This window comes from Clytia hemisphaerica, unplaced genomic scaffold, assembly GCF_902728285.1.
Source record: "Clytia hemisphaerica strain Z4C2 unplaced genomic scaffold, Clytia hemisphaerica genome assembly, whole genome shotgun sequence".
NCBI classification, from domain to species: domain Eukaryota; kingdom Metazoa; phylum Cnidaria; class Hydrozoa; order Leptothecata; family Clytiidae; genus Clytia; species Clytia hemisphaerica.
This window is the reverse complement of record NW_027103587.1, coordinates 901,652-922,200: the sequence shown is the minus strand read 5'-3', so window position 1 is coordinate 922,200 and position 20,549 is coordinate 901,652. Positions and strand designations below refer to the sequence as shown.

Genomic DNA, 20,549 nt, shown 5'->3' with positions numbered 1-20,549 from the left:
GATTTTCAAGGGACTAAGACATCAAATAAGATTCGAATTATAGAAAGCATTTTACACTACTTTACACCTGAGGGACTAATGTTCGAGTTCGGATTACAAAAAGATTCGGATTATAGAGGTTCGGATTAGAGAGAGAGTTAACTGTATTTTTCCTGTCTGAGTGAAAGTCACTTTACAGGTTTACCATTTCTTGTGTCGTATCAGGAGTAGAGTATTTGACTGCTTTTATATAAAGCTCGAAAAATCACCAAATTTGATCACAAGACAAAACAAAATACACACAAACTGAGATGAGCTACACCTTAAGTAGCGAGGAACTCATTAAACACCGGAATTTTTCATTTCGTCTCTTGCTGAGTTCCACTTTAATGATTTTCGAAAAATAGAAGCCTTTCAAGTGCTCAAGTTCGATTTTTTTGCTACTGCAAGAGCTTCGAAAGTTTAAAGTGACGTCAAAAAATCGAATGTTTGGAGCCCGAAAAACTGGGCTCAAAACATTCGAAAAACGTTGCAAAGTGGAATAGCCGTTAATTGCGTAAAAAAACGTGGGTGACGTCTAGTATACACCTTAAGTGGATTTTTTTTCGCAAATCGCGATTCTAAAAATTTCTTGTGTACGAATTTTCCCAAATCAGCTGCCTTTTCACTACTCTGTACCAGAGTGTATCTCACGTTTATCGCTTGGTAGTACTTTAGGTGTACAAACTTTTGCGAGTAGAAACTTTCACGATTTTCGCGAATTTTGGCGAAAGTAAATGTCGTGAATTTCACGATTTTTCGTCCTCGCGAAAGTTTCTGCTCGCGAAACTTTGTACGCCTAAAGTGCATATTGTTTGTTTGATAAAAAAATTCCCGTACGGAAAACCCTCTGATGAAGTATGATTTATAAACAGAAACACTTCTCACGTCGTATCCACTCTCTTTTTCGATTTTGGCCAATTTAGGGATTCTAAACTTTTCGCCGGGACTAACTTTCGCGAAAACGATCGAAATTTGCGAAAATCATGGATATCTAGTAATTCAAGCGAAATTTAATCCACTTAAGGCAGCGAAAAGAAATTACGGCAAAAAAATGAAATGTGCGAAAAACGAAACGAAACTTCTGTTACTCACGGTTCATTTTGTCGTCGAATATAATTCTCCAGTCGAGTATAATCTTCATTCAACATTCGTGGCACTTCAATACGGTATGTTTCGGAACTTTCGAACCTTGATGAAGGAAGTAAAAGGTTTTAATATCGAATTAGAATGTCTTGCCGAGGTTTCTAATAGAGCGGAGTCTCTTCAACTCGAACCTCTATAGCCCGAATGCCTCCTTAACTTGAACAAGATTTATGACCTTACAAACCTTACTCTATTCCCCTAACTCGAACAAATTTGTCCCCCCCGTGTGTATTCGAGTTTTGGAGACTCCACTACAATTGCAACGATAGATAGAATACACAGAAAATGGCAAGGGTTCCAATTATTATGCAAATGTACATCGAAAAAATCAATAAAACATATACAAAGTTATGTGCTGATTTTGCGAACGCGATGCAGACGTCACAGTTAAGACTGTCAATTTGACTTTAATGATATGGTCTCATAAATAACAGACACAAACAAATTCTTTTCAAATATTCAAAGACATTTCAGGCCGATAAAAGCTTTTAAAATATATCTTACTGTTTAATGGCTTCATCAATCCTTCCCTCATCTTCCAAATATTTTCCATAATTATAATGCGTCGTACGCAAATGGATGCGGTCGTGCGTGTCCGCGCATTCAAGAGCCTAAAATGTAAACAAAACAAACATCTTTTGAGAGTTATGTGGTCTGGATTCTGGAAACTGGATGAATGTTCGGAAAAAGTTAAAACTCGCCATTTTCAAAGCTTAATGTTGTTCTTTCACAGACAAAGAGTTTTGCATCGAATACACGTTGAAACAACGGTACATACACATGTTTTTTTATAAGCAACCAAGTTTTTTTATTATCTCGCAAAGTAAAAGTTTTTTAGATAATCTAAGCATGGTAAACGATAGCCCTTTACCCAATAAGCATAAATATGGTATAATATTAGGAGTGGTGAAAGCTAATTTCTCAAAAAATGAGCTAGAACGCCAAACAACCCCAGTCCTTACTGATCTGAAATTTGGAGTTAAAAAAATGTGTACCAGCTGAAAAGTTATAACATGAAATAACACGGAAGGTTTACTTACCTTGCTCCATTGGTTAGAGGCTTGATAAAATTCATTCAACAAATCGAAACGTCCGCTTTCTTTGTAAAGTTCTTCTGCCTCTTTCTGAAATACAAAAAAGATGAAACGAAGTTGTTGATACACACCTCTTTGTCTATAGTATAAATTCATTTTTCACCCTGATTCCATCTCAGTCAACAGAAAAATTGCTATAAAGACTGTTGAATAGGATTTCACGATAACCTAGTTATGAAATGCCCCTAAATAATCGGCTAGGGTCGAATAGGTGTTTTAGAAAATATCGCAGGCCCTTATAAACTGATTCTCAATTATTATGGAGATAAAATCTTACCGAAAAACACAATAACAAAAAATTTCTAGAAGACATTCAAAATGAACCAATAATGATGACATTTTGTTCCTGAAAATATTATTTCTACTTACATACATTCCGATCTGTATAGCCAACATGGCTGTCTGTACATTGACATCGCTTTCCTCTCTCTGACATTCCCTTACAGCTTTGGCGGCTATTGCATTCCCCATGTTCCCTAAACAAACCATGGCAACGTCTAACCGTTTGGTTTTGACGCACATGCGCGCCATGTTCTCCCAGACTGAGCCACTGAAAACAAGAAATAATAGAACGAAAATCAATGATACTTTTTCTAATTTTTGTTTTGTATATGAAGTTTTATCTTATACAATGCTTCTGAAGTAATATCTACTTAGTCGTTTCTATGGTTATTATTCTCTGCTAACTTGTTAATCACTTGATAGTAGCTTTGGAGAAAAACCCAAAGATTTGCAGACGACAGATTACTTTTCTGGAGACCACTTTTCCTGTACAAAGAACGCTAGATTTCTTGGTGAATCTAAGGCAAATAAGTATAAATGCTACTAAAAAAGATACTATTACAAGACATACTAATTTTCTGGTTGCATACTGGAATACTGAAAAAATACTGAAATAACTGTTAAACGAATCAAACCTTCTCTGAACATTCTTTCTTCCTGATCTGTAAGCATCAAACCCAAGAACATCCAACTCTAATCTTGAAAAATCTAACCTGAAGGTGGAATATACATTGAACAAGAGATTGAAAGAAATAAAGGTTTTGTTCTTTTAATATGCAAGTGTCTATCTCCTATATAAGGCTCGCATTATGCTATTGTCCTTAAAAAATTAGAGCCATTCTTAAGTTTTTTTTCACACGTACGTAAAATTTTACTTAAGACCTTGAAGGGTGGGGAATTTCCCTAAGCTTACGTAGTGTTTTAAGGCCTTATGTAGAGTTTGCTTATGTTCAAAAAGTTTTGACCGGAAGGAAAAGTCACGTAAGACCCTCTTAATCAACAAAAACTCTACATTATGTTGGGGAAATTCCCAAAAGACAGCCTTGCGAACGATTTACCGTAAGGTCTAAAGTAAAATTTTACGTGCATGTGAAAAAAGCTTTAAGGTGCCAAGGTGTTTAGGAGCATGCGTATGCTTATAAACGTTATACTTATAAAAAACATGTCGTCGAAACATTCGTGGATAGTATGAACAATCTAGACCATAGATAGCAGATCTCTACCCTCCCATTCAAACATTTTCCCTCTCCTATAACTTGGGATCCCTTTTAGAAGAATGTTATAACCCCGTTTCCGTTTGAAATTGATGTTAAAAAAAACTACAAGTAGACATACTAGCCAATCACAATCACCATAATTATATCGAACAATTAAAAAAACGATGTTGAGAGCTAAGAACAATTTATAACTGAAATATATCAGAAGCAATTTTAAAAATCCCAAGAATGAAGATTACCTTTTGATAGTTTTGATGGCTTTAAAAGCTTCATCCATATTACCGATAGCCGAAAGATAACTGAAGTTAGTCATGGCTTTCTTCACCGTCTCATCACAATCTTCGAGACCGGCAAAATCTCTCATGGGAGTTTGAATAATTCGTTCTTCATTTTTCGCTTGTTCGCTCTCTTCATTTTCTTCTGTGTGTTCTAACGACTGAAATAAAAGAGGTTGTACAGCCCCAAGATGTGGCCCGATTTCCCGAAGATGTGAAACCTGCCTTAAGATGTGACCCGTTTGCCCCAAGATGTGACCCGAAAAGCTGTTCCATAATGTGACCCCGTTCGATCTCTTCATTTTCTTTTGTGTGTTCTAACGACTGAAACAAAAGGTCTTTTTTCAACATGTAATAAAACTTGATCAAATTTCGATTGTACTCACTTAGCAAAGTGGACATTCTGGCTAGCTCTTAAAAATATCAAAATGCTTTGTTCCAGTACAGGGGAAGTTCTGACTGTTCTGAAATCTAGTTTTCTGTGACAGTCCAGGTAAATTATAAAGTGGAAGTCAGATCGCAAATTTAAGAAAAATAAGGTCAGACATCAAATATTGAAGAAACAGAAAACTTACTCCTTTGGCAAAATAAAACCATGGCGTAGAAATTCCAAGAAATGCTAAAAATATAAAAAAGAACAATTCTCAATTAAGTTAATCCCTAATGATGTAGAAATATCAGGGAGTAATTAAGATCTTGAAAGGACCCTCATCCTTAAATTTTAACCGGAAAAAATGGGACAAGCTGGAGTTTTTACAAGCTCTTATTAGATTTGGTTGGTCGTTAAGATGTAATAAAAGAATCTTATTACTTTTTCTAAAGAACGCGTCATCTCTATCACTTTAAATGACCAATTAGTGAAGTATCTTGTAAAAACTCCAGCTCATCCCGAAAAAATGAACCCATTTTCAGTATTATCTAAAACTGTCAAAAAGTAATATGGTAAAGGAAATTCTATCGCTTGATATTCAAGTGTGACCATTACTTACAATAATCAGCTTTTTGTTTGTTGAAATGATCTTGAACAATCAATCCATGGTCAGGCGTGCTAAACATTGTGACGATGATGTTTGTAGGCTGTTAAAGAAGATGAATGAAATTGGTTTAAATTAGATAAAACCTTTGAAAAATTTTCATAATTAAGTTTCCTTTCAAACCGCATTTCAAACAGCAGATAATATAAGATGTGCATTTTCTAAAAAATGCTGACGTCACCAAAATTAGTGAATTTAGGCGTTGGCTCACTTGAAAGTTTTTATCAAATGGAGGAAACAAATCCGCCAAATTTTAGATCGTGTTTTTGTCAAAAGAAGCCTGACTAATGTATAAGAAATTAACCTCTGGTTCTTTGGTCTTGAGATTACTAACTTTTCTTGAGAATCCGCCGCCTGGTTTGTTGCGTTCGTTTGATGACGGTTTATCCAGTGATGATTTGATGGCTTCACACACCAACAACTTTGCTTCGTCAGAATCCCAATGGATGTCACTTGGAACGTAGCCTGTGGTCAAAACAATGTACTGATAATCTATTATCGTATTGAGAATGCTAACAAAGCAGCAGATATCATACATACAACACTAGATGGGATTTCTCAGTATCTGGTTGAAGCAAAAATTATGCGCCATCTTTAAAAGTAGACCATAGTTCAGTTCAGTTTAAATTATGCCACGAGCAACGCTTAGCTTGTTCAAAATAATATTGATATCGTAATTGATTGAGGAATTAATTCACTCTATTTATAAGAGCAAAATTTGAAAACTCAGGTAGTTGTTGCACTCAAAATAGTTTATGAAAAGGCCTATATAAGCCATTCTCTCACCCCCGGCGATGAACTTTGGTCTTCTGTAAAGATGGCGCATTGTTTCATTTAAACTTGGAAAATATAGAGAAATTCTTTGGACAAAGCTCACCACACCGAAAATTTAGAAACACTTGCGGGGCTTTATAGTTGATTTTCAAAAAGGTTTAACCACGACCATTATACACAAAAGAGTATAAAGTTCTGTAGAATTTTCTTTTTTTCTTTCTTAAACAAACCTTTGATATTGGAAGTGAGTTGTTCTTGAGCAGCAGTCAAATTATCATCCATTTGTTCGATACCTTCCCCAGTCGCGAAATTAAAACATTGGACTGTGTCTGTTTCTACATCCCATATGTACAGAAAGGCGCTCGTTACGAAATTCTGATGTGAAAAAAAAAATATCATCTATCAGAATAAGAGGACATTAAAAAGATTGAAAAGTTTACCTTAAAGGTATAAAAAATACGGTTATAATGGCGATAAATTAAAAAACATAAATAAACATTGTGCTCTCCATTCCTTTGAAGTTCAAGTAAATTTTTTGTTGTTTGGAAATTTTGGTGTCCAAAACGGCGATCTCGTTCACGTGTTTTTTAATCTACCTCACTGGAATCAGCGACAGCAAAAATTATCAGAGAAACAAATTTCAGACAGAATCAAACTCTGGTCTATGGTGGTGGTAAGGAGGATTATTACATCAATGATAGTCTCGGGCATTGTTAATTATTTAGAAAGATGGCAAACACTAAACATTCTAGTTCTGAAGGGGTCCAGACCCCCTTAAGTGGTAACCCATACATTAAATTTCATTTGAAAACTCAGACCCCCTTTGGAAATTCTTTAGAACTTTTTCAGAAAGAAACAATTTTGTACATAATTTTATGAAGACCCCCTTAGGAAGACCCCCCCTTAACTGGCAACATCCCCCTTGTCTGATTTTAATCAAAATCCAAGACCCCCCCCCCTAAATATAGACGGTAAAAATTATGCTAAAACATACGTTTTGCGATATGAATGCGACCTTGCTTCCATTACAATTACACCGTAAACATTGTATTGAACCGAAACTTGGTATTGCATCTTCCAGGTTCTTGGAGATACTAATCTGACGAGCCTCTCTGAAAAAATGGAGTAGATAAAGTGAATTATACATGTTTTTTCTTTCTTATGAAAACGCTTGATTCTTCTGGAGAAAAATATATCCTGACATTCTACTTTTGTTCTTGAAAATAGAAAAGAGACAATCGCTACAAGGAAATAATGAGTGAGCATACATTATATTTCAAAAAGTTTGTACAAAATTCAGACATTGTACAGTTATCATTTCCGATACCTAATGATCATTTTCAAAACCTTCCATCATTTAAATGGAAAACACCCAAATTTCTTCAAAAATCTTTTCTTCTCTTCCAACGTTTAAAATATAGAGTTACATCTACCCTTTTTGAAAATAGATGGATGACTGAAACGATGTGGAACAACCCCCGGGGGTACTAGGATTGTGAGTTGACGGGGGGGGGGGGTGCCACCCGACTTTTCGACCCTTAGACCCTTACTGGGACTAAAAAGTTGAAAAGAAAATGTTGTGAATTTTGCAACCCTTATTGGGACTAATTTGACCAATCTTGACCAAATTTCGATCTTTCCGGGGGTAAAAAGTTGAAATCCTCCTTTTTCTTCGACCCTTAGTGGGACTGAAAATTGATTTTCTGATTTTTCCAAAATCAAAACCAAAAAAGGTACCCTTAAGGGCGGCACACACCGTACCCTTCATTTGCCTAAGTACCCCCCCCCTCCCCCGGGAACGACCCGCAAAAATGACACGTAAAACTGAGGTTCTCAGTCAGTCAGGATCTAGACAAATAATCTCCACTATAGAAAATACATTCATCCATGAAAGGAAAAGGCGGCCAGTTACAGGTGTACTGATATTTGACAGTGGAAAGATCAAGAAACTTACCGTCTTGAGAGGTCAAATATCTTGAGTATTGACTTAGTGGTACCAACCGCCATATATGGACCACATATGCTCATCACTGAAGGGTCGCCCTCTGTTTCTGAGAACTTCATCTCTTGTTTGATAGTACCCTGCATGTTGTAACAAATATCATCAATTTAAAAATTCATGTCGACTTTCTTACAGAGAACAGAACTAGAAGTTTTACTTTCCATCTACACGCTTTTTTTTGTAAGAATACACTTTGTAAGAATGTCCATGATGAAAAATTAAGAAAAATGTTAAGTAAGGATATCACCATCATGGAGTTTTGCTATTCAAACTAAGAATGCCATTTTCAATTATAAACTGCCAATTACCCCCAAGTAAGGCTCACTCCTTTCACAAAAATGCCATTTTATACTTGAGACGCATTCACTAAATGTTAAATCTAGTCTGAATTACGATCCTAACCTAAGAATGCTGTAAAAGAATATTAGGATGATTTTCCCAAAAAGTTAAGATATCTACATAAGCGTGACCATTAAACAATCATTCAGAACACAAATAGTGACGATCTATTAAAATTAGTCGTTTGTTTCTTATAAAGAAACACGTTTAGAAACCAAATTGTCATGCTCTTGTAATAATTTTTCATATTCAAGACAAAAAAACATATCTCATCAAAAAATTCAGTAATTTTAAGAACATTGATGTATGCTTATTAATAAAGATAAATATGCGTTTTTTGAGCTGAAAAATTATTTTTTTTTTTAAATCTGCTTGAGCCATCTTTTACCTACTTTCATGCAAAAAGTCAGAAAATAACAAGTCCAAAAAACCCTTTTTTAGCCTTTTTTTAGCTGAAATTTACCCCAAAATTTTTTTCTCCAAAAATCGAGCTCCGTCACATTCGAAGGTTTATAGTTATGCATGTTTGTGCAAAAAATCATAAAGGATAAAAGAGCCAATCTCGAGAAAAGCTAATACCTAAGTAATTGATAGTGTGCTTATAAAAAAACATCGAATTTGGCCAGTTTTTCTATAAAAACACGCCAAGCAACCAACCAGAATTTCATGTCTAAACACATATATGCTTCAAAAGTAAGCCCTCGTGAGCAAAAAAAATATATATTTCATAAAAAAATTTAGTAATTTGACTAAGAACATTGATGTATGCTTATTAATAGTGATTCTTATAGATAAACATGCGTTTTTTGAGCCAACAAAATTTTTTTGCAAAAATCTGCTTAAGCCATCTTTACCTACGATGGTACTCTACTTTCATGCCAAAAATCAGAAAAAATTAACAACCCAATTTTTCACAAAGTCCAAAAAACCCGTTTTTTAACCGTCTTTTGGCCCAAATTTGCCAAAAAATTGGTTTATAGTTATGCATCTTTGTGCAAAAAATCAGAAAAAACTAACGAGCCAATCATGAGGAAAGCTAATAACGAACGAACGAACGAACGAACGAACGAACGAACGAACGAACGAACGAACGAACGAACGAACGAACGAACGAACGAACGAACGAACGAACGAACGAACGAACGAACGAACGAACGAACGAACGAACGAACGAACGAACGAACGAACGAACGAACGAACGAACGAACGAACGAACGAACGAACGAACGAACGAACGAACGAACGAACGAACGAACGAACGAACGAACGAAGGTTAATTTATAGGACCTCCACCGGGGTAGGTCCAAAAATAACATGTTAAGAACATACCTGGAAAGTTCGTATGGAGATTTTTTCACCTTCCAGGATATAGATATTTTGTTCATACATGGCCACTGTTGCTGCGTCAGAGTTGAACGTCCCTGTATGGTGTGACGAAGGAGAGTATGTTATCAGGTGTTTTTTGCAGAAGGACAGAATCTGTTCCTATCAACAGAATATCTTAATGCAAATGTAGGCTCAAATAAAATCCATTTTGCTTAAAAATAGGCCCTAGGTTACAAAGAATTTTTTAAAACCAGTCTAACAAGGGATATATAAAAACTTATGTCTTTGTCATGCTTTCATATTGATCAATATAAAAGACTGGTGTAGTTTATATTCCATGCAATACAGTAATATTAGTGTCACAATACAATAATCGCAACGGGGTAATACCAGTTTGTACATCTACAATTTGTAATTACTTTTTTGGCTGGCTAGCTGTTCCAAAATAGCGATGAAATTTTTTGATGTGCTTACTACACCGCTAGGAAAAGGCTACCGTTGTAACAAAGCCCTTGAAAAATAATCCTCATTCTTAAGGCCGGCGCAAATGAATCCAACATTTCAAATTCATTGTTTGATGAAATGTTGGACGAAAAGTCACGTGGAAAAATTCGAAAAGTTGCATGAAAAGTCATTTGCGCAAAAACGTCAAACATTTTCATCCAACATGATTACGCAAATGCATCCAACATCGAAACCAACATAAAAGTGACGTCAATCTCATTAAAAATGTTGGATAAAAAGTTTGACGGCGATCAAACTTCATCCAACATGATTTCCAACAATTTTCTTAAAAAGTTGCAATTTTATGACAACAATAACGTTGGATCAAATGTTGGATTCATTTGCGCCGGCCTTTACCAGCAGATCGAATCAGTGATTTGTTGTCAGAGATTTCATAAATGGCCACTTTCCGGCTGTTCCAAATAGCGATGAAATTCTTTGTGCAGTACACTCCTTTGATGTGGATGTCTGTCTTCAAATCAGTTGATTCGGACGATGGGAGGGTTCGGACGGTCAATTGGTTGGGTGCAGTCTGTACTGCTACCACCTGCAGATAGAGAGTTCCAAAGAGAAAGTAGTTTGAAAAAGTTTTTACATTAATGATGTTCAAAGAATCACTCGTGTGAAAATGATAATTAAAGCACATGATATTGCACTCACGTTTGTCTTTTCAACGAACACAAAACCGCTATCTAATTCGAATTCTACTAAAAAGTAGAGCTTTTTTTGTCTCCGCTGCATATTATATTGAGACAGATTCTAGTAAAGCTTTTTTCACATGTACGTAAATTTTACATAACACCTTCAAGAATGGGGAGTTTCTATAGTATAAGTTTTTAAACGGCAGCAAAAGTCAATCGAGAACCTCTTGACCAATAGAAACTCTACATGATGTCGGGGAAATTCCCAAAAGACAGGCTTACGAGCCATTTACCATTAGGTCTTAAGTAAGATTTTACGTACATGCGAAAAAAGCTTTACTGGAGGAGAGTCTGTCTCAATATAATATGCAGCAGAGACAAAAAAACTGTAGTTTTTGTAAATTATAATGAGACATACTTTATGCGGAAATTTTCAAAGTCACCACGGCTCTAAAAGTCAGTTTTTAGTCGATATTTCTAGACAAATTTTCCCGACTCCTTACGAGACAAGTGGACAATTTATCCCCTAGTAAACGAAACGTTTCTGATTTGTGAAACATACTTCACAGATAAAAGACTCACATGTTGGTTAAAATGGACATTCATGATGGATTCACTCAAAATGGTGGCTGATTGATCGGTGATGGATGCCATTAATGACCCACCACCTCCCCACTGAAACATCAAGAATAATAATATTATATGAATTCATACCACACAAAAGACGGGATATTTTAGTCAAGATTTATAAGGTATGTGAATATTAATAGTGATACCATCAATTGTCTTGCACTGACCAGCTCAGTATATAAAATCTAAATTCATATTCTATTCGTATTAGACTGGAGTCGTTTATAATGCGTGTAATACAGTAGTATAGGCGTTATTTGATAATACGATTATTGTTACGGGATTTAGTTTGTATAAACTAAAATTGTTCCCTCCATTACTTTTTGCTTTTTTTTCTACAATGTCTGAATTAGTCGTCTAGCTTGCTAGACTATATTCATATTAAATGTAAAGGCGCCGCTTTAACATTTCATCGAACTTTCATTGAAGTGTTATGTACAAAAACTTCAAGACACAAGCTCATTAAAAATTGTCCTCAAAGAGTTTTCTTCAAAGCTTTACTAGTCTAGCAAGCTAGACGACTAATTCAGACATAGTAGAAATAAAGCAAAAAGTAATGGAGGGAACAATTTTAGTTTATACAAACTAAATCCCGTAACAATAATCGTATTATCATATAACGCCTATACCAGCCTATACTACTGTATTACACGCATTATAAACGACTCCAGTCCAAAGATATACATGACAAATTCACCAGAGGATGATATAAATGCAATTATGTACAAGCAATTGATAGACACCTCAAAATAGACATCATGAAACAAATTCAGCGGTTTTCACTTTGTTTTGATAGGCTGCCCAGTGAAAAAATTAACTCTGGCCAATTCTAGATTCTAGGCCAGCGGGTTCTTAGCAAGCCTAAAATATTGATGAGCGTTATGATGTACTGGAGGCGGCAACCCGAAATTTTAGGCCTGTGAAATGTTTTTTTTTTTCGTGACTTGGACCAGCGAAATTCGCCGTTCGCGACCTAAATAACTCACCTCTATAGATTGAACACCTCCCTCCACTTCACAGGGTGATTGTAAATCCCAAGGATCGTCAGGTTTGAATAGATTGTTTTTCCAAATTGCGATGTGGCCTTTGTTTGTACCACCAGCAAGAACTCCTGAACAAAATACAAGATACAAAGGTGCAGTGATTGAAACCTAAGAAAGTTTTGCATAAAATTTTACTAAGTTGTCCACCCTATGTAAATAACAATCGGGAAGGCTTGCTTTGAGAGGGAAGTCATAGTCGGCACCCCCCCCCCCTTGAAAAAGGAGGGGGGTTGAGAATTTTACTGAATTTAAAAGAAGGAGGGGCTTGTAAAAATTTCAAATAAAAGGGATGGCTTGGGACAAAAAGAGGGGGGTTAATCCCGGGGGGTACTAGGGCAAGATGGGTTACGGGGATGCTCCGCTGGTCAGGGTACCTTTTTTAACCTCCACGAGTCCCAGGTAGGGTCGCAAAAACACCAAAATAGAAAAATCAGTCCCTCGTAGGGTGCCAATTTTTGGAAAATTTGGGGAAAAAGTAGAACATTTGAGATAATTTTGGAATTTCAGTCCCATTCAGGGTGACTTTTTTCGCAAATTTCGAGTCCCACGTAGGGTCCATTTTTCGAACCTCAGCGGAGCACCCCCGTCGGTCGACAAGGGTAGTACCCCCCAGGACTTTACCACAATTTTCAGATTGTTTTCACGGGACTCCGATATCTATGAATTGAACAGGACATTGAACTGAACAGGATATCGAAGCAGGAACCAGGAGGTTTGTTGAGTAGATTACTACGCCACTACCACGCCACCTTCAATATCGCTCTTGAAATTTTTAACATATGAAGCATCTACGAGGATGATAGGCCAGTCTCCACTTGCGCCCGCTACGATCGCACTTTTTCAAGCAAAGCTTCCAAGCTATTGGTCAAAAGAAAAATAAAGGAATTCCATTGGCGCGATCTGACTTAACGGTTGAAAAAAGTTGAAATGTGTTCAACTCTTTTTTCGAGCGCACGCTATCTTTTTATGACGTAATCTTTTTAAAAGCAAAAATGATTGAAAGCAAAAGGTTCGATCGCAGCGCACGCAAGTGGAGACCGGCCTAATCACCGTATACAAAAGACAAGAGGTCCAAAACTCCTTTTCAGACCCTATACTAGCTGTTTATTCATGATATGCACCACTGCAATGACTTCACGAAACTATGCAACTTTTTTTTTTTGTTCCACCCAATACGTCACTTTTTCTATTGTTTAAGTGACGTATTGGGTGGAAAATTTTGAAAGTTCTCAGAAGATTCTCCAGTGGTGCATATCATGAATAAGGACAATACCGTAAAATATTGACCGATGTCTAAAACTATTGGCCTTGAAAAGAAATCATTATGGATGGATTGCTACCTAAGTTTCAACCCTTTTTACAACCTGTAAAGACTTTCGTTACGAAATGAAATTATTTTTCTTTCATGCGTTTCTCCATGCAAAGATTGACGTTAACAATACATAACCAAGTTTATGTATGTGTGTTTTCCTGCGTCGGAGACGGTAGGGTTTTAATTTTCTTAATCCTGACTGACTGAGGACGACGGTAAATCAACACATTTACCGTCCTCGATTTTGCAGTTCAAAACTGCGGGTTATTCCAAATTGCTTCAGTCATTTTACTGTCATCAAAAGTGCAAATACATAAACTCGCTATGACTTCGATTGAATGTCAATTGACTGCATCACTATGACTCCCGTTACAAATCCTGCGGTATATTAACTGGAATATAACGTCGTAGAACCGTTGACGTGTAAAAGTTGAATCTTACCCTTTTTGGCGTTATAACTGAGACAATTGATGGTTTCTCCGTTGACAAAAGCTGAATTCCCGTTCAAATTCAAGATATAATTTTGGTCATTATCAATGTCAATAATCCTATGAAGAAAAAGTAAGAAATGAATTAAATTAGTTAAATCGGTTGTCAAGATGAAGAAAGATGTATCAAGAAAAGTCAAAGATACTTTAAAATACTTTATAGATGAAAATAATTTTGACTTTGCTCTCCAAGAAATTTGATAATAAAAAGCGAATAAAACCCACTTTAATTTTAATGATCAAAATTTTGTTTCGCTTAAAAAAATAAACATCATTGACCTGGCGAGCCTCTCTTTACTGCATGTCGCAAGAAGACCGGAGCCTGCCCAAGACGCTTGAAAATGTGTAGCATTTCCACCAAGTTTTGCCTGAAAAAAGAAAAGGTGACTTTTTTGTGATGACTTTCGTCTAATATGTGAGAAGTTGAAGAAATAATAGTGTAGATTTGGATTATTGCAAAAGAACTGTCCTGCAAAAAATAGAAAATCTCTTATTTTCATGAAAATAAAATTTGAAATTTCATGAAAATAAAATTTGAAATATCCAAAAATGTCTAGAAAAGTTTCTTTGATGAAATTTAGAAAATTATGACAAAATTACGAAAAAAGACGGCAAATCGATACCGATATTTCCGGTAGATTGCTATTTTTTTTCTCTTAAAAACACATGAATTCGAACAATACCTTGGACACTTCAGAGAATTGTCCATCCGCTTGGAGAGTATGCTGCGTCAATATCAAGTTTTCGGTAATGACCACTATAATATCTCGAACTTCATAATAGAGCACATGTTTGATGCCATTATCTAGTTGGTAGCATTTCTTACATTTTCCTCTGTCATCCATAAAATATATAGCTCCTAGTAGAGGATGAAAGAAATTTTTTGAGAGTTGGGATCAGAGAAAATAATTACCAAGATCTCACTCATTGAGATCCAGGAAACAATTGTTACGGTATATTGATCCTTGACACTTGTCATGATCACCTTCTTTCAAATATTTTAGAAAACAAAAACTCTTTTAAACGAGTAAAGCAATTTTCAGTCACTTTCAGGAATACTGTTTCCTTATGAACAATTTAAAGCTCAAAGTTCCAAAAAAAAATAAGAACAGCCAAGCCTCATCAAAAATTTATTGTTTCTTTTTTTTTTCAATAGAGTAGTATAGTTGTTTCCGTCTACAAACAAACAAACCCATAATTCTCTTTATTTCAACTCCAATTAATCTACTTACCATCTTTAGTGCCGAAATACATTTGAATGCTTTCAGCTTGACTCATATTGAGTTGTGATTGGCCAGCTTTCTGCCAATCAAAAACATCTAATGCATCTTTATCCCCGTTGACTGCTGCTTTTGCTGCAGCTACAAGATCACTGAAAACAAAACGTTTTGATTGTGTTAGTAATTTTTAAGAGATAAGGTATCTTATTAGGGCAAATTAAGTTTTCTTGGGGTACCATAGCGGCTAAATTTTATCCGAACTTATAATTAGTTTGAGGAGAATGTTGGCTAAACTTTTGACTAATGCGTGAATCTTATCATGACAAAGAGAGGCCTTTTCTCGAAGTTATGTATTCTAAGATAAACGAAAGCATCAGGACGAGCTCAAATTTTGTTAGAACAATGGTGAAGGCCTTAGTTGTTCTGTGACCTCAGTATGGAAACAATTTTGAACCATCTAGGCTAGGGATGGACACTGAATCTTTTAAAAGCTGTGTTGTGGTGGATGGTGTACATTCTTTTTTAGCAGCCCTCAAATAATCAAGAATTACGATTAATAATAGAAGAACTCACTTTGCTGCATCAATACTGACAGCAATCTTGAAAGCCATCTGTACGATAGGAGAGCCAACCTCGTTTTGAAACATAGGAGATTGTTGGAGTCGTCCACGTTGGTCAATCTTCCAAACACATATCAATCCATTCTATAGGGGTAAAGTAACGAGTTGATAAGTTTAAATGATATCATTATCAAGGACTTATCATTAAGTGCCAACACGTATGTATGTGCGCATTGACCTCAGTTTTGATAGAGAACTACTAAACTGAGGACTAAAAGTTAGACTAAAGTTAGATACTATCTTGGCCCTAGATGGGTGGGGGGGGGTATGTTGCCGATACGAAGTATAAAAAAAAGGTGTACACGTTAAAGAAATTGGATTACTAATTAAACTCCGGTTAAGGAGTTTCATAAAATCAGTTCAGTGTTTTTCATTTGTAATTGTGCGTAAATCCGATCAATCGCAATAGCCGGGCTCGATTTCCTGATCTTTTCGGTTTGATTTCCTTATTTGGTTTGCATTTGCGCTCGCACTTACTAGGATATACTCTTTTAAATTTCATGTTAGATTTATTAAGAAAGGCTGACCCATGACAATTACCGGTGTTTGCAGCTGTCATTACAGCTGTTAAATTTGATATTATATTTCCTTGTTACTTTGAAAAATGAAATTCCAAAGTCCAATCTCTTCAAGTGTGTACTCTTCGTTTTTAACATGTGGAAACCACTTTAAAGGTTTTGTTTTTAAAGAAGAATGATATCGTTTGCTTACTCATCAATTTTAATTCGCAAGCTTTTCACATTGGATTGACAGGGCTGTGGAGCATGATTGGTCAAAAGAGGAAAAGAAAAACATTTTTATGCTTATATCGGCATAATATAACAATAGGTAGACCCTGTTCCGACATGAAATATGTGTCTAGTATGAAATGGGAACACTTAAGTAAAAATAAAACCTTTAATTTCAAGTATCACTCGGATAATAAAATGAAATAATAAAAAGAAAAAGTACTCAAGAAAAAACTCAGTTCTTTATTATTCCATATACAATTTATTTGAAACCTACCTGATCAGCAGTGATCAATCTTGATCCTGTGCCATTCCAATGAATATTTGTCAATGTTGATTTATGGAAAATTGGCGCCTCATGCACATCTTTGTCTGATTCGTTCCAAATACATATTTCACCGTTACTCCATCCAACCGCTAGTAACTTTTTTGACGGATGCCATACCATTTGTACAGGTGCAGTATTATCTTTTTCGATGCTTGATCCATCAACAACCTCAGCCTATTATATTTAAAAACGAAAAATAATGTAAATGCTTTATCAAGAAATATATTTCTGAATGATAAAGAAAAATTGCAAGTAATTGCCTCAGATTTTCTTTGAAGCGACTTTTAAGGACCTGTCCTACATCCAGCAGAGCAGCTGGGTCATGACACCTCCACTTTTTCACAAAAAGAAAAAAGATAATTTCAATTCCCATGATTCAGACTTTTAAACACGTCATTTTTTGGCAAAACCAGTTAGAAATAGGGCCTTTTTTTGGAAGCATATCAAGGCGCAAAAATCAAACATTTCCCTAATCAATGCAAACCATGGTTAGGTCTCCTTTTTTACTATACTTTTGACCTCTCCGGGTTTAGTTTAGTTTTGATTGCATTGACGTCAATAGAGGGCAATGCATTGACTTAAGACAGCCCACTTTATGCCAACTTTAATTGATAATTAGAATAGGCAGGACGAAAAGTGGGTCGTCTAAACTAGTGCTTATTTTCAAAACTCTTTGTGAACTATTCCACCCCATTCTCGCAAGTCCTGAAAGTTTATCCTTGTTAAACATTGTCAAATTAAGAAATAATAAGTAAAAAGTCTACAGAAGCGTTCAGTTTACTATTTTAAAAACCTTTGGATGCGGCAAAAAGGGTAATTTGAGACCTCAGTGTGCACTGTTTGAATAGAACCTCAAAGACCCTTTCATGATTATGCATTATGCATAGACTAGATCATCTTCTATTTTAAATTATGTGGCCTTTGCATACAGCAATTCAATTTGGTAACAAAAGGTTTCTGGAATAGGTTTTTGATAAGTGATAAATGGTTAAAATTCTACCCTAGAGAAAGAATCTGCATAAGTTCATCATGAAGGAGGCTTTCTGTCATTTCTATCATATCAGGCCTAAAAAATGCATGGATAAAGTGGAATAGAGGCACAATCTAAACTGTTTTACCATTATCTGCAGGGGAGTACAAAAGGCTTTAACTTTTGATAACCTTCAATTTAAAATATATTTTTGGTTAGGTTGGTTAGAAAAAAAGAGTCCTTTTTCTTGTTTATGGGCTATATCTATGGATTAAAGAAATATTTTTGAAGAATTTTTTCACAATTATGGTATTCTGAAATCAGAGAGTTACTCTTGCTAACACGGTTCTTCCAGAAGTTGATTCTCTTATTCAATTTTAATTCATCGTCATTTTCTAATTATTTCAATTTTTGTCTAGATAATAGTCCAATCCTGAATATCTTTTCAAAAAGTTCAAAACAGCTTTTTAATTTGAATTCAATCAAAAGTTACTGCCTTTTTTGTCTCCATTATAGATTAATAAAAAACAGACTTAAAGTGCTTTTTCAAATTTGTTACTATCATATTTCAAAAAGTTAAAACATACCTCATCTAGGTAAAATTTGACAATTCCTTTGCCATTTCTTGAACTTGATCCAATCGCAAGTAAGGGAGACGTTTTATGCCATGCCAGAACTTCATTGGTGAATTCGTCATCTTCAGATGGATGGATGGGGTAGTCAAAATATACTGCCATATTTCTTATTATGCTATTTGTTTATTATTGAAAAGGATTTAGAATAACAATTTCAAGAACTTTTTTAAGAACTTTCGCAGAAGAAACTTTTCGAGAAGAAAAAGTTGCGAATAAATCGCAAAAAGTTTGGGAATTTGTTTTCACGAATGGCTTATTCAAATTTCACAAGAAATAACTTCCGTCCGTGAATGACAAATTTGACCATATTTTGTGGGAATTAACTTTCACGAATGGCATTTTCCTTTGGCATTTTTGCAGAACTTTAATATTCGTGATTTGTATCACAACCTTGCAAAAGTTTTCTCCGCAAAAGTTTCTTCTGCGAAAGTTTCAGAACAAAAATTCACTTTATTGTTCATTGATTTTATTCGCATACTTACTTCTTCAGTATACTTCAGTTTGATTTGATGATATTCATCTGTCCAGCTCATTGAGCCCAACACGTATAATTTGATCGAAAAGAGCATTTGATCCAGCCAATCTTGTTTGTTGCGACGTAGTGTGAGGTTCGTCGGGTATAGAGCACAGATATTTATCGAGTCGTTTCTTGAATGAATCTTTTGAACAGCCAGTAATATTTCGTATGTCAGAGGGAATACTGTTGAAGAGTTGTGGACCCTGTACAGCTAAGCTCTCACAAATAAATTTGCGAAAGCTACTTCGCTCGATTGTCCGTAGTTGGCATTTTCGACCATGACGGCTTGTAGTTGAAGACGAGACACCACCTTTTACAGTACCATCTCCTTCAGTGTGGCTGAAATTTGGTACTATACCCTCTAGTATCGACCAAATATAAATAATTCTGTATCTCTCACTCCTCCTTTGTAAAGAATACATTTTCAACATTTTCAATTGCTCCCAATAATCGAAAGCACTAAGGCCTTTGATTTTATTGAAGAAGTTCTTTTGTACGGATTCAATCTGTTCAATTTGGTGGATGCTGTTTGGTGACCAAAGCTGAGAACAGTAGTCGAGGTGAGGGAGAACTAAGGATTTCCATAACGTTATCAAAACATCACTGCTTCTGTTGTTGAATGTTCTCAAAATCCAACTAGAAATGATGTCCTTAGCTTTTGCTATCATTTTATTGATGTGATCAGTGAATGAGCAGTCACCGCTCATCCACACTCCAAGATCTTTGACAGAGTTTTTGTTTTCAATTACAGTTTTGTTGTTAGTGAAATAGGTTGATAAACTTTTTGATTCAGTATCTTTACCGTATTTCAAATGTTCGAATTTACAACTATTTAGTTTCATGTTATTGTTCTCAGTCCAATCATAAACTATGTTGAGATCATGTTGCAGCTTGAACGTGTCAATTATTCCTTGGATTTCTTTAAGCATTCTAGTATCGTCAGCAAAGCTTGCAAGGATTGCAACAAAACTTTTGCAAATTTTGCCTTCGTTAAATTCCTAACTACTGTTAGTTTTTCTGGAAATACTATTTTTAACTTACTATTTAAACTTACTTATCAATTATTTATTATTTACTATTCTAATATTTTAACCATTATATGTACATTTTAAATAAACTTAATTTAATAGACTTAAATTTTTTTATTTTCCTAAAAAATCTTTTGTTAAATATTTGCAAAAGTAATTCTAATGAATTTATGCAAATAAATATATAGAAATAGAAATATAGATTGAATAGCTGATATTATCATCAATATCAGAAATCATCAGAAGAAACAAAATTGGCCCAAGTACTGTTCCTTGAGGTACTCCTGATATGACAGGGGCACTTTCGGATTTGAAGCCATTTACAACAACAGATTGTTTTCTGCCTTTCAAAAACGATTCAATCCATCGTAAATAGGA

At 35.2% G+C, this 20,549-nt stretch overlaps 1 protein-coding gene across 2 annotated transcripts in view; it reads right to left on the bottom strand.

The window, feature by feature from the left end:
* Nucleotides 1–18,737, bottom strand: part of LOC136801423 (intraflagellar transport protein 140 homolog) — a 33,358-nt gene extending 14,621 nt beyond the window's left edge. Inside the window, exons 1-23 of one of the 2 annotated variants that reach the window (XM_067058059.1) lie at nucleotides 18,579–18,737; nucleotides 16,971–17,195; nucleotides 15,919–16,049; nucleotides 15,358–15,497; nucleotides 14,809–14,984; nucleotides 14,405–14,493; nucleotides 14,079–14,185; nucleotides 12,269–12,393; nucleotides 11,235–11,327; nucleotides 10,369–10,558; nucleotides 9,511–9,602; nucleotides 7,795–7,922; nucleotides 6,835–6,952; nucleotides 6,071–6,215; nucleotides 5,371–5,531; nucleotides 5,022–5,109; nucleotides 4,608–4,651; nucleotides 3,997–4,193; nucleotides 3,176–3,253; nucleotides 2,628–2,808; nucleotides 2,205–2,288; nucleotides 1,669–1,775; nucleotides 1,114–1,209 (exon numbers count right to left, since the gene is read on the bottom strand). In XM_067058059.1, coding sequence (XP_066914160.1) covers nucleotides 1,114–1,209; nucleotides 1,669–1,775; nucleotides 2,205–2,288; nucleotides 2,628–2,808; nucleotides 3,176–3,253; nucleotides 3,997–4,193; nucleotides 4,608–4,651; nucleotides 5,022–5,109; nucleotides 5,371–5,531; nucleotides 6,071–6,215; nucleotides 6,835–6,952; nucleotides 7,795–7,922; nucleotides 9,511–9,602; nucleotides 10,369–10,558; nucleotides 11,235–11,327; nucleotides 12,269–12,393; nucleotides 14,079–14,185; nucleotides 14,405–14,493; nucleotides 14,809–14,984; nucleotides 15,358–15,497; nucleotides 15,919–16,049; nucleotides 16,971–17,195; nucleotides 18,579–18,728 — 2,945 coding nt within the window. In that variant the 5' untranslated portion in view covers nucleotides 18,729–18,737. The remainder of the gene's footprint in view (nucleotides 1–1,113; nucleotides 1,210–1,668; nucleotides 1,776–2,204; nucleotides 2,289–2,627; nucleotides 2,809–3,175; nucleotides 3,254–3,996; nucleotides 4,194–4,607; nucleotides 4,652–5,021; nucleotides 5,110–5,370; nucleotides 5,532–6,070; nucleotides 6,216–6,834; nucleotides 6,953–7,794; nucleotides 7,923–9,510; nucleotides 9,603–10,368; nucleotides 10,559–11,234; nucleotides 11,328–12,268; nucleotides 12,394–14,078; nucleotides 14,186–14,404; nucleotides 14,494–14,808; nucleotides 14,985–15,357; nucleotides 15,498–15,918; nucleotides 16,050–16,970; nucleotides 17,196–18,578) is intronic. The other variant, XM_067058060.1, reaches the window with a different exon arrangement.
* Between the last annotated feature and the right edge of the window lie 1,812 nt (nucleotides 18,738–20,549).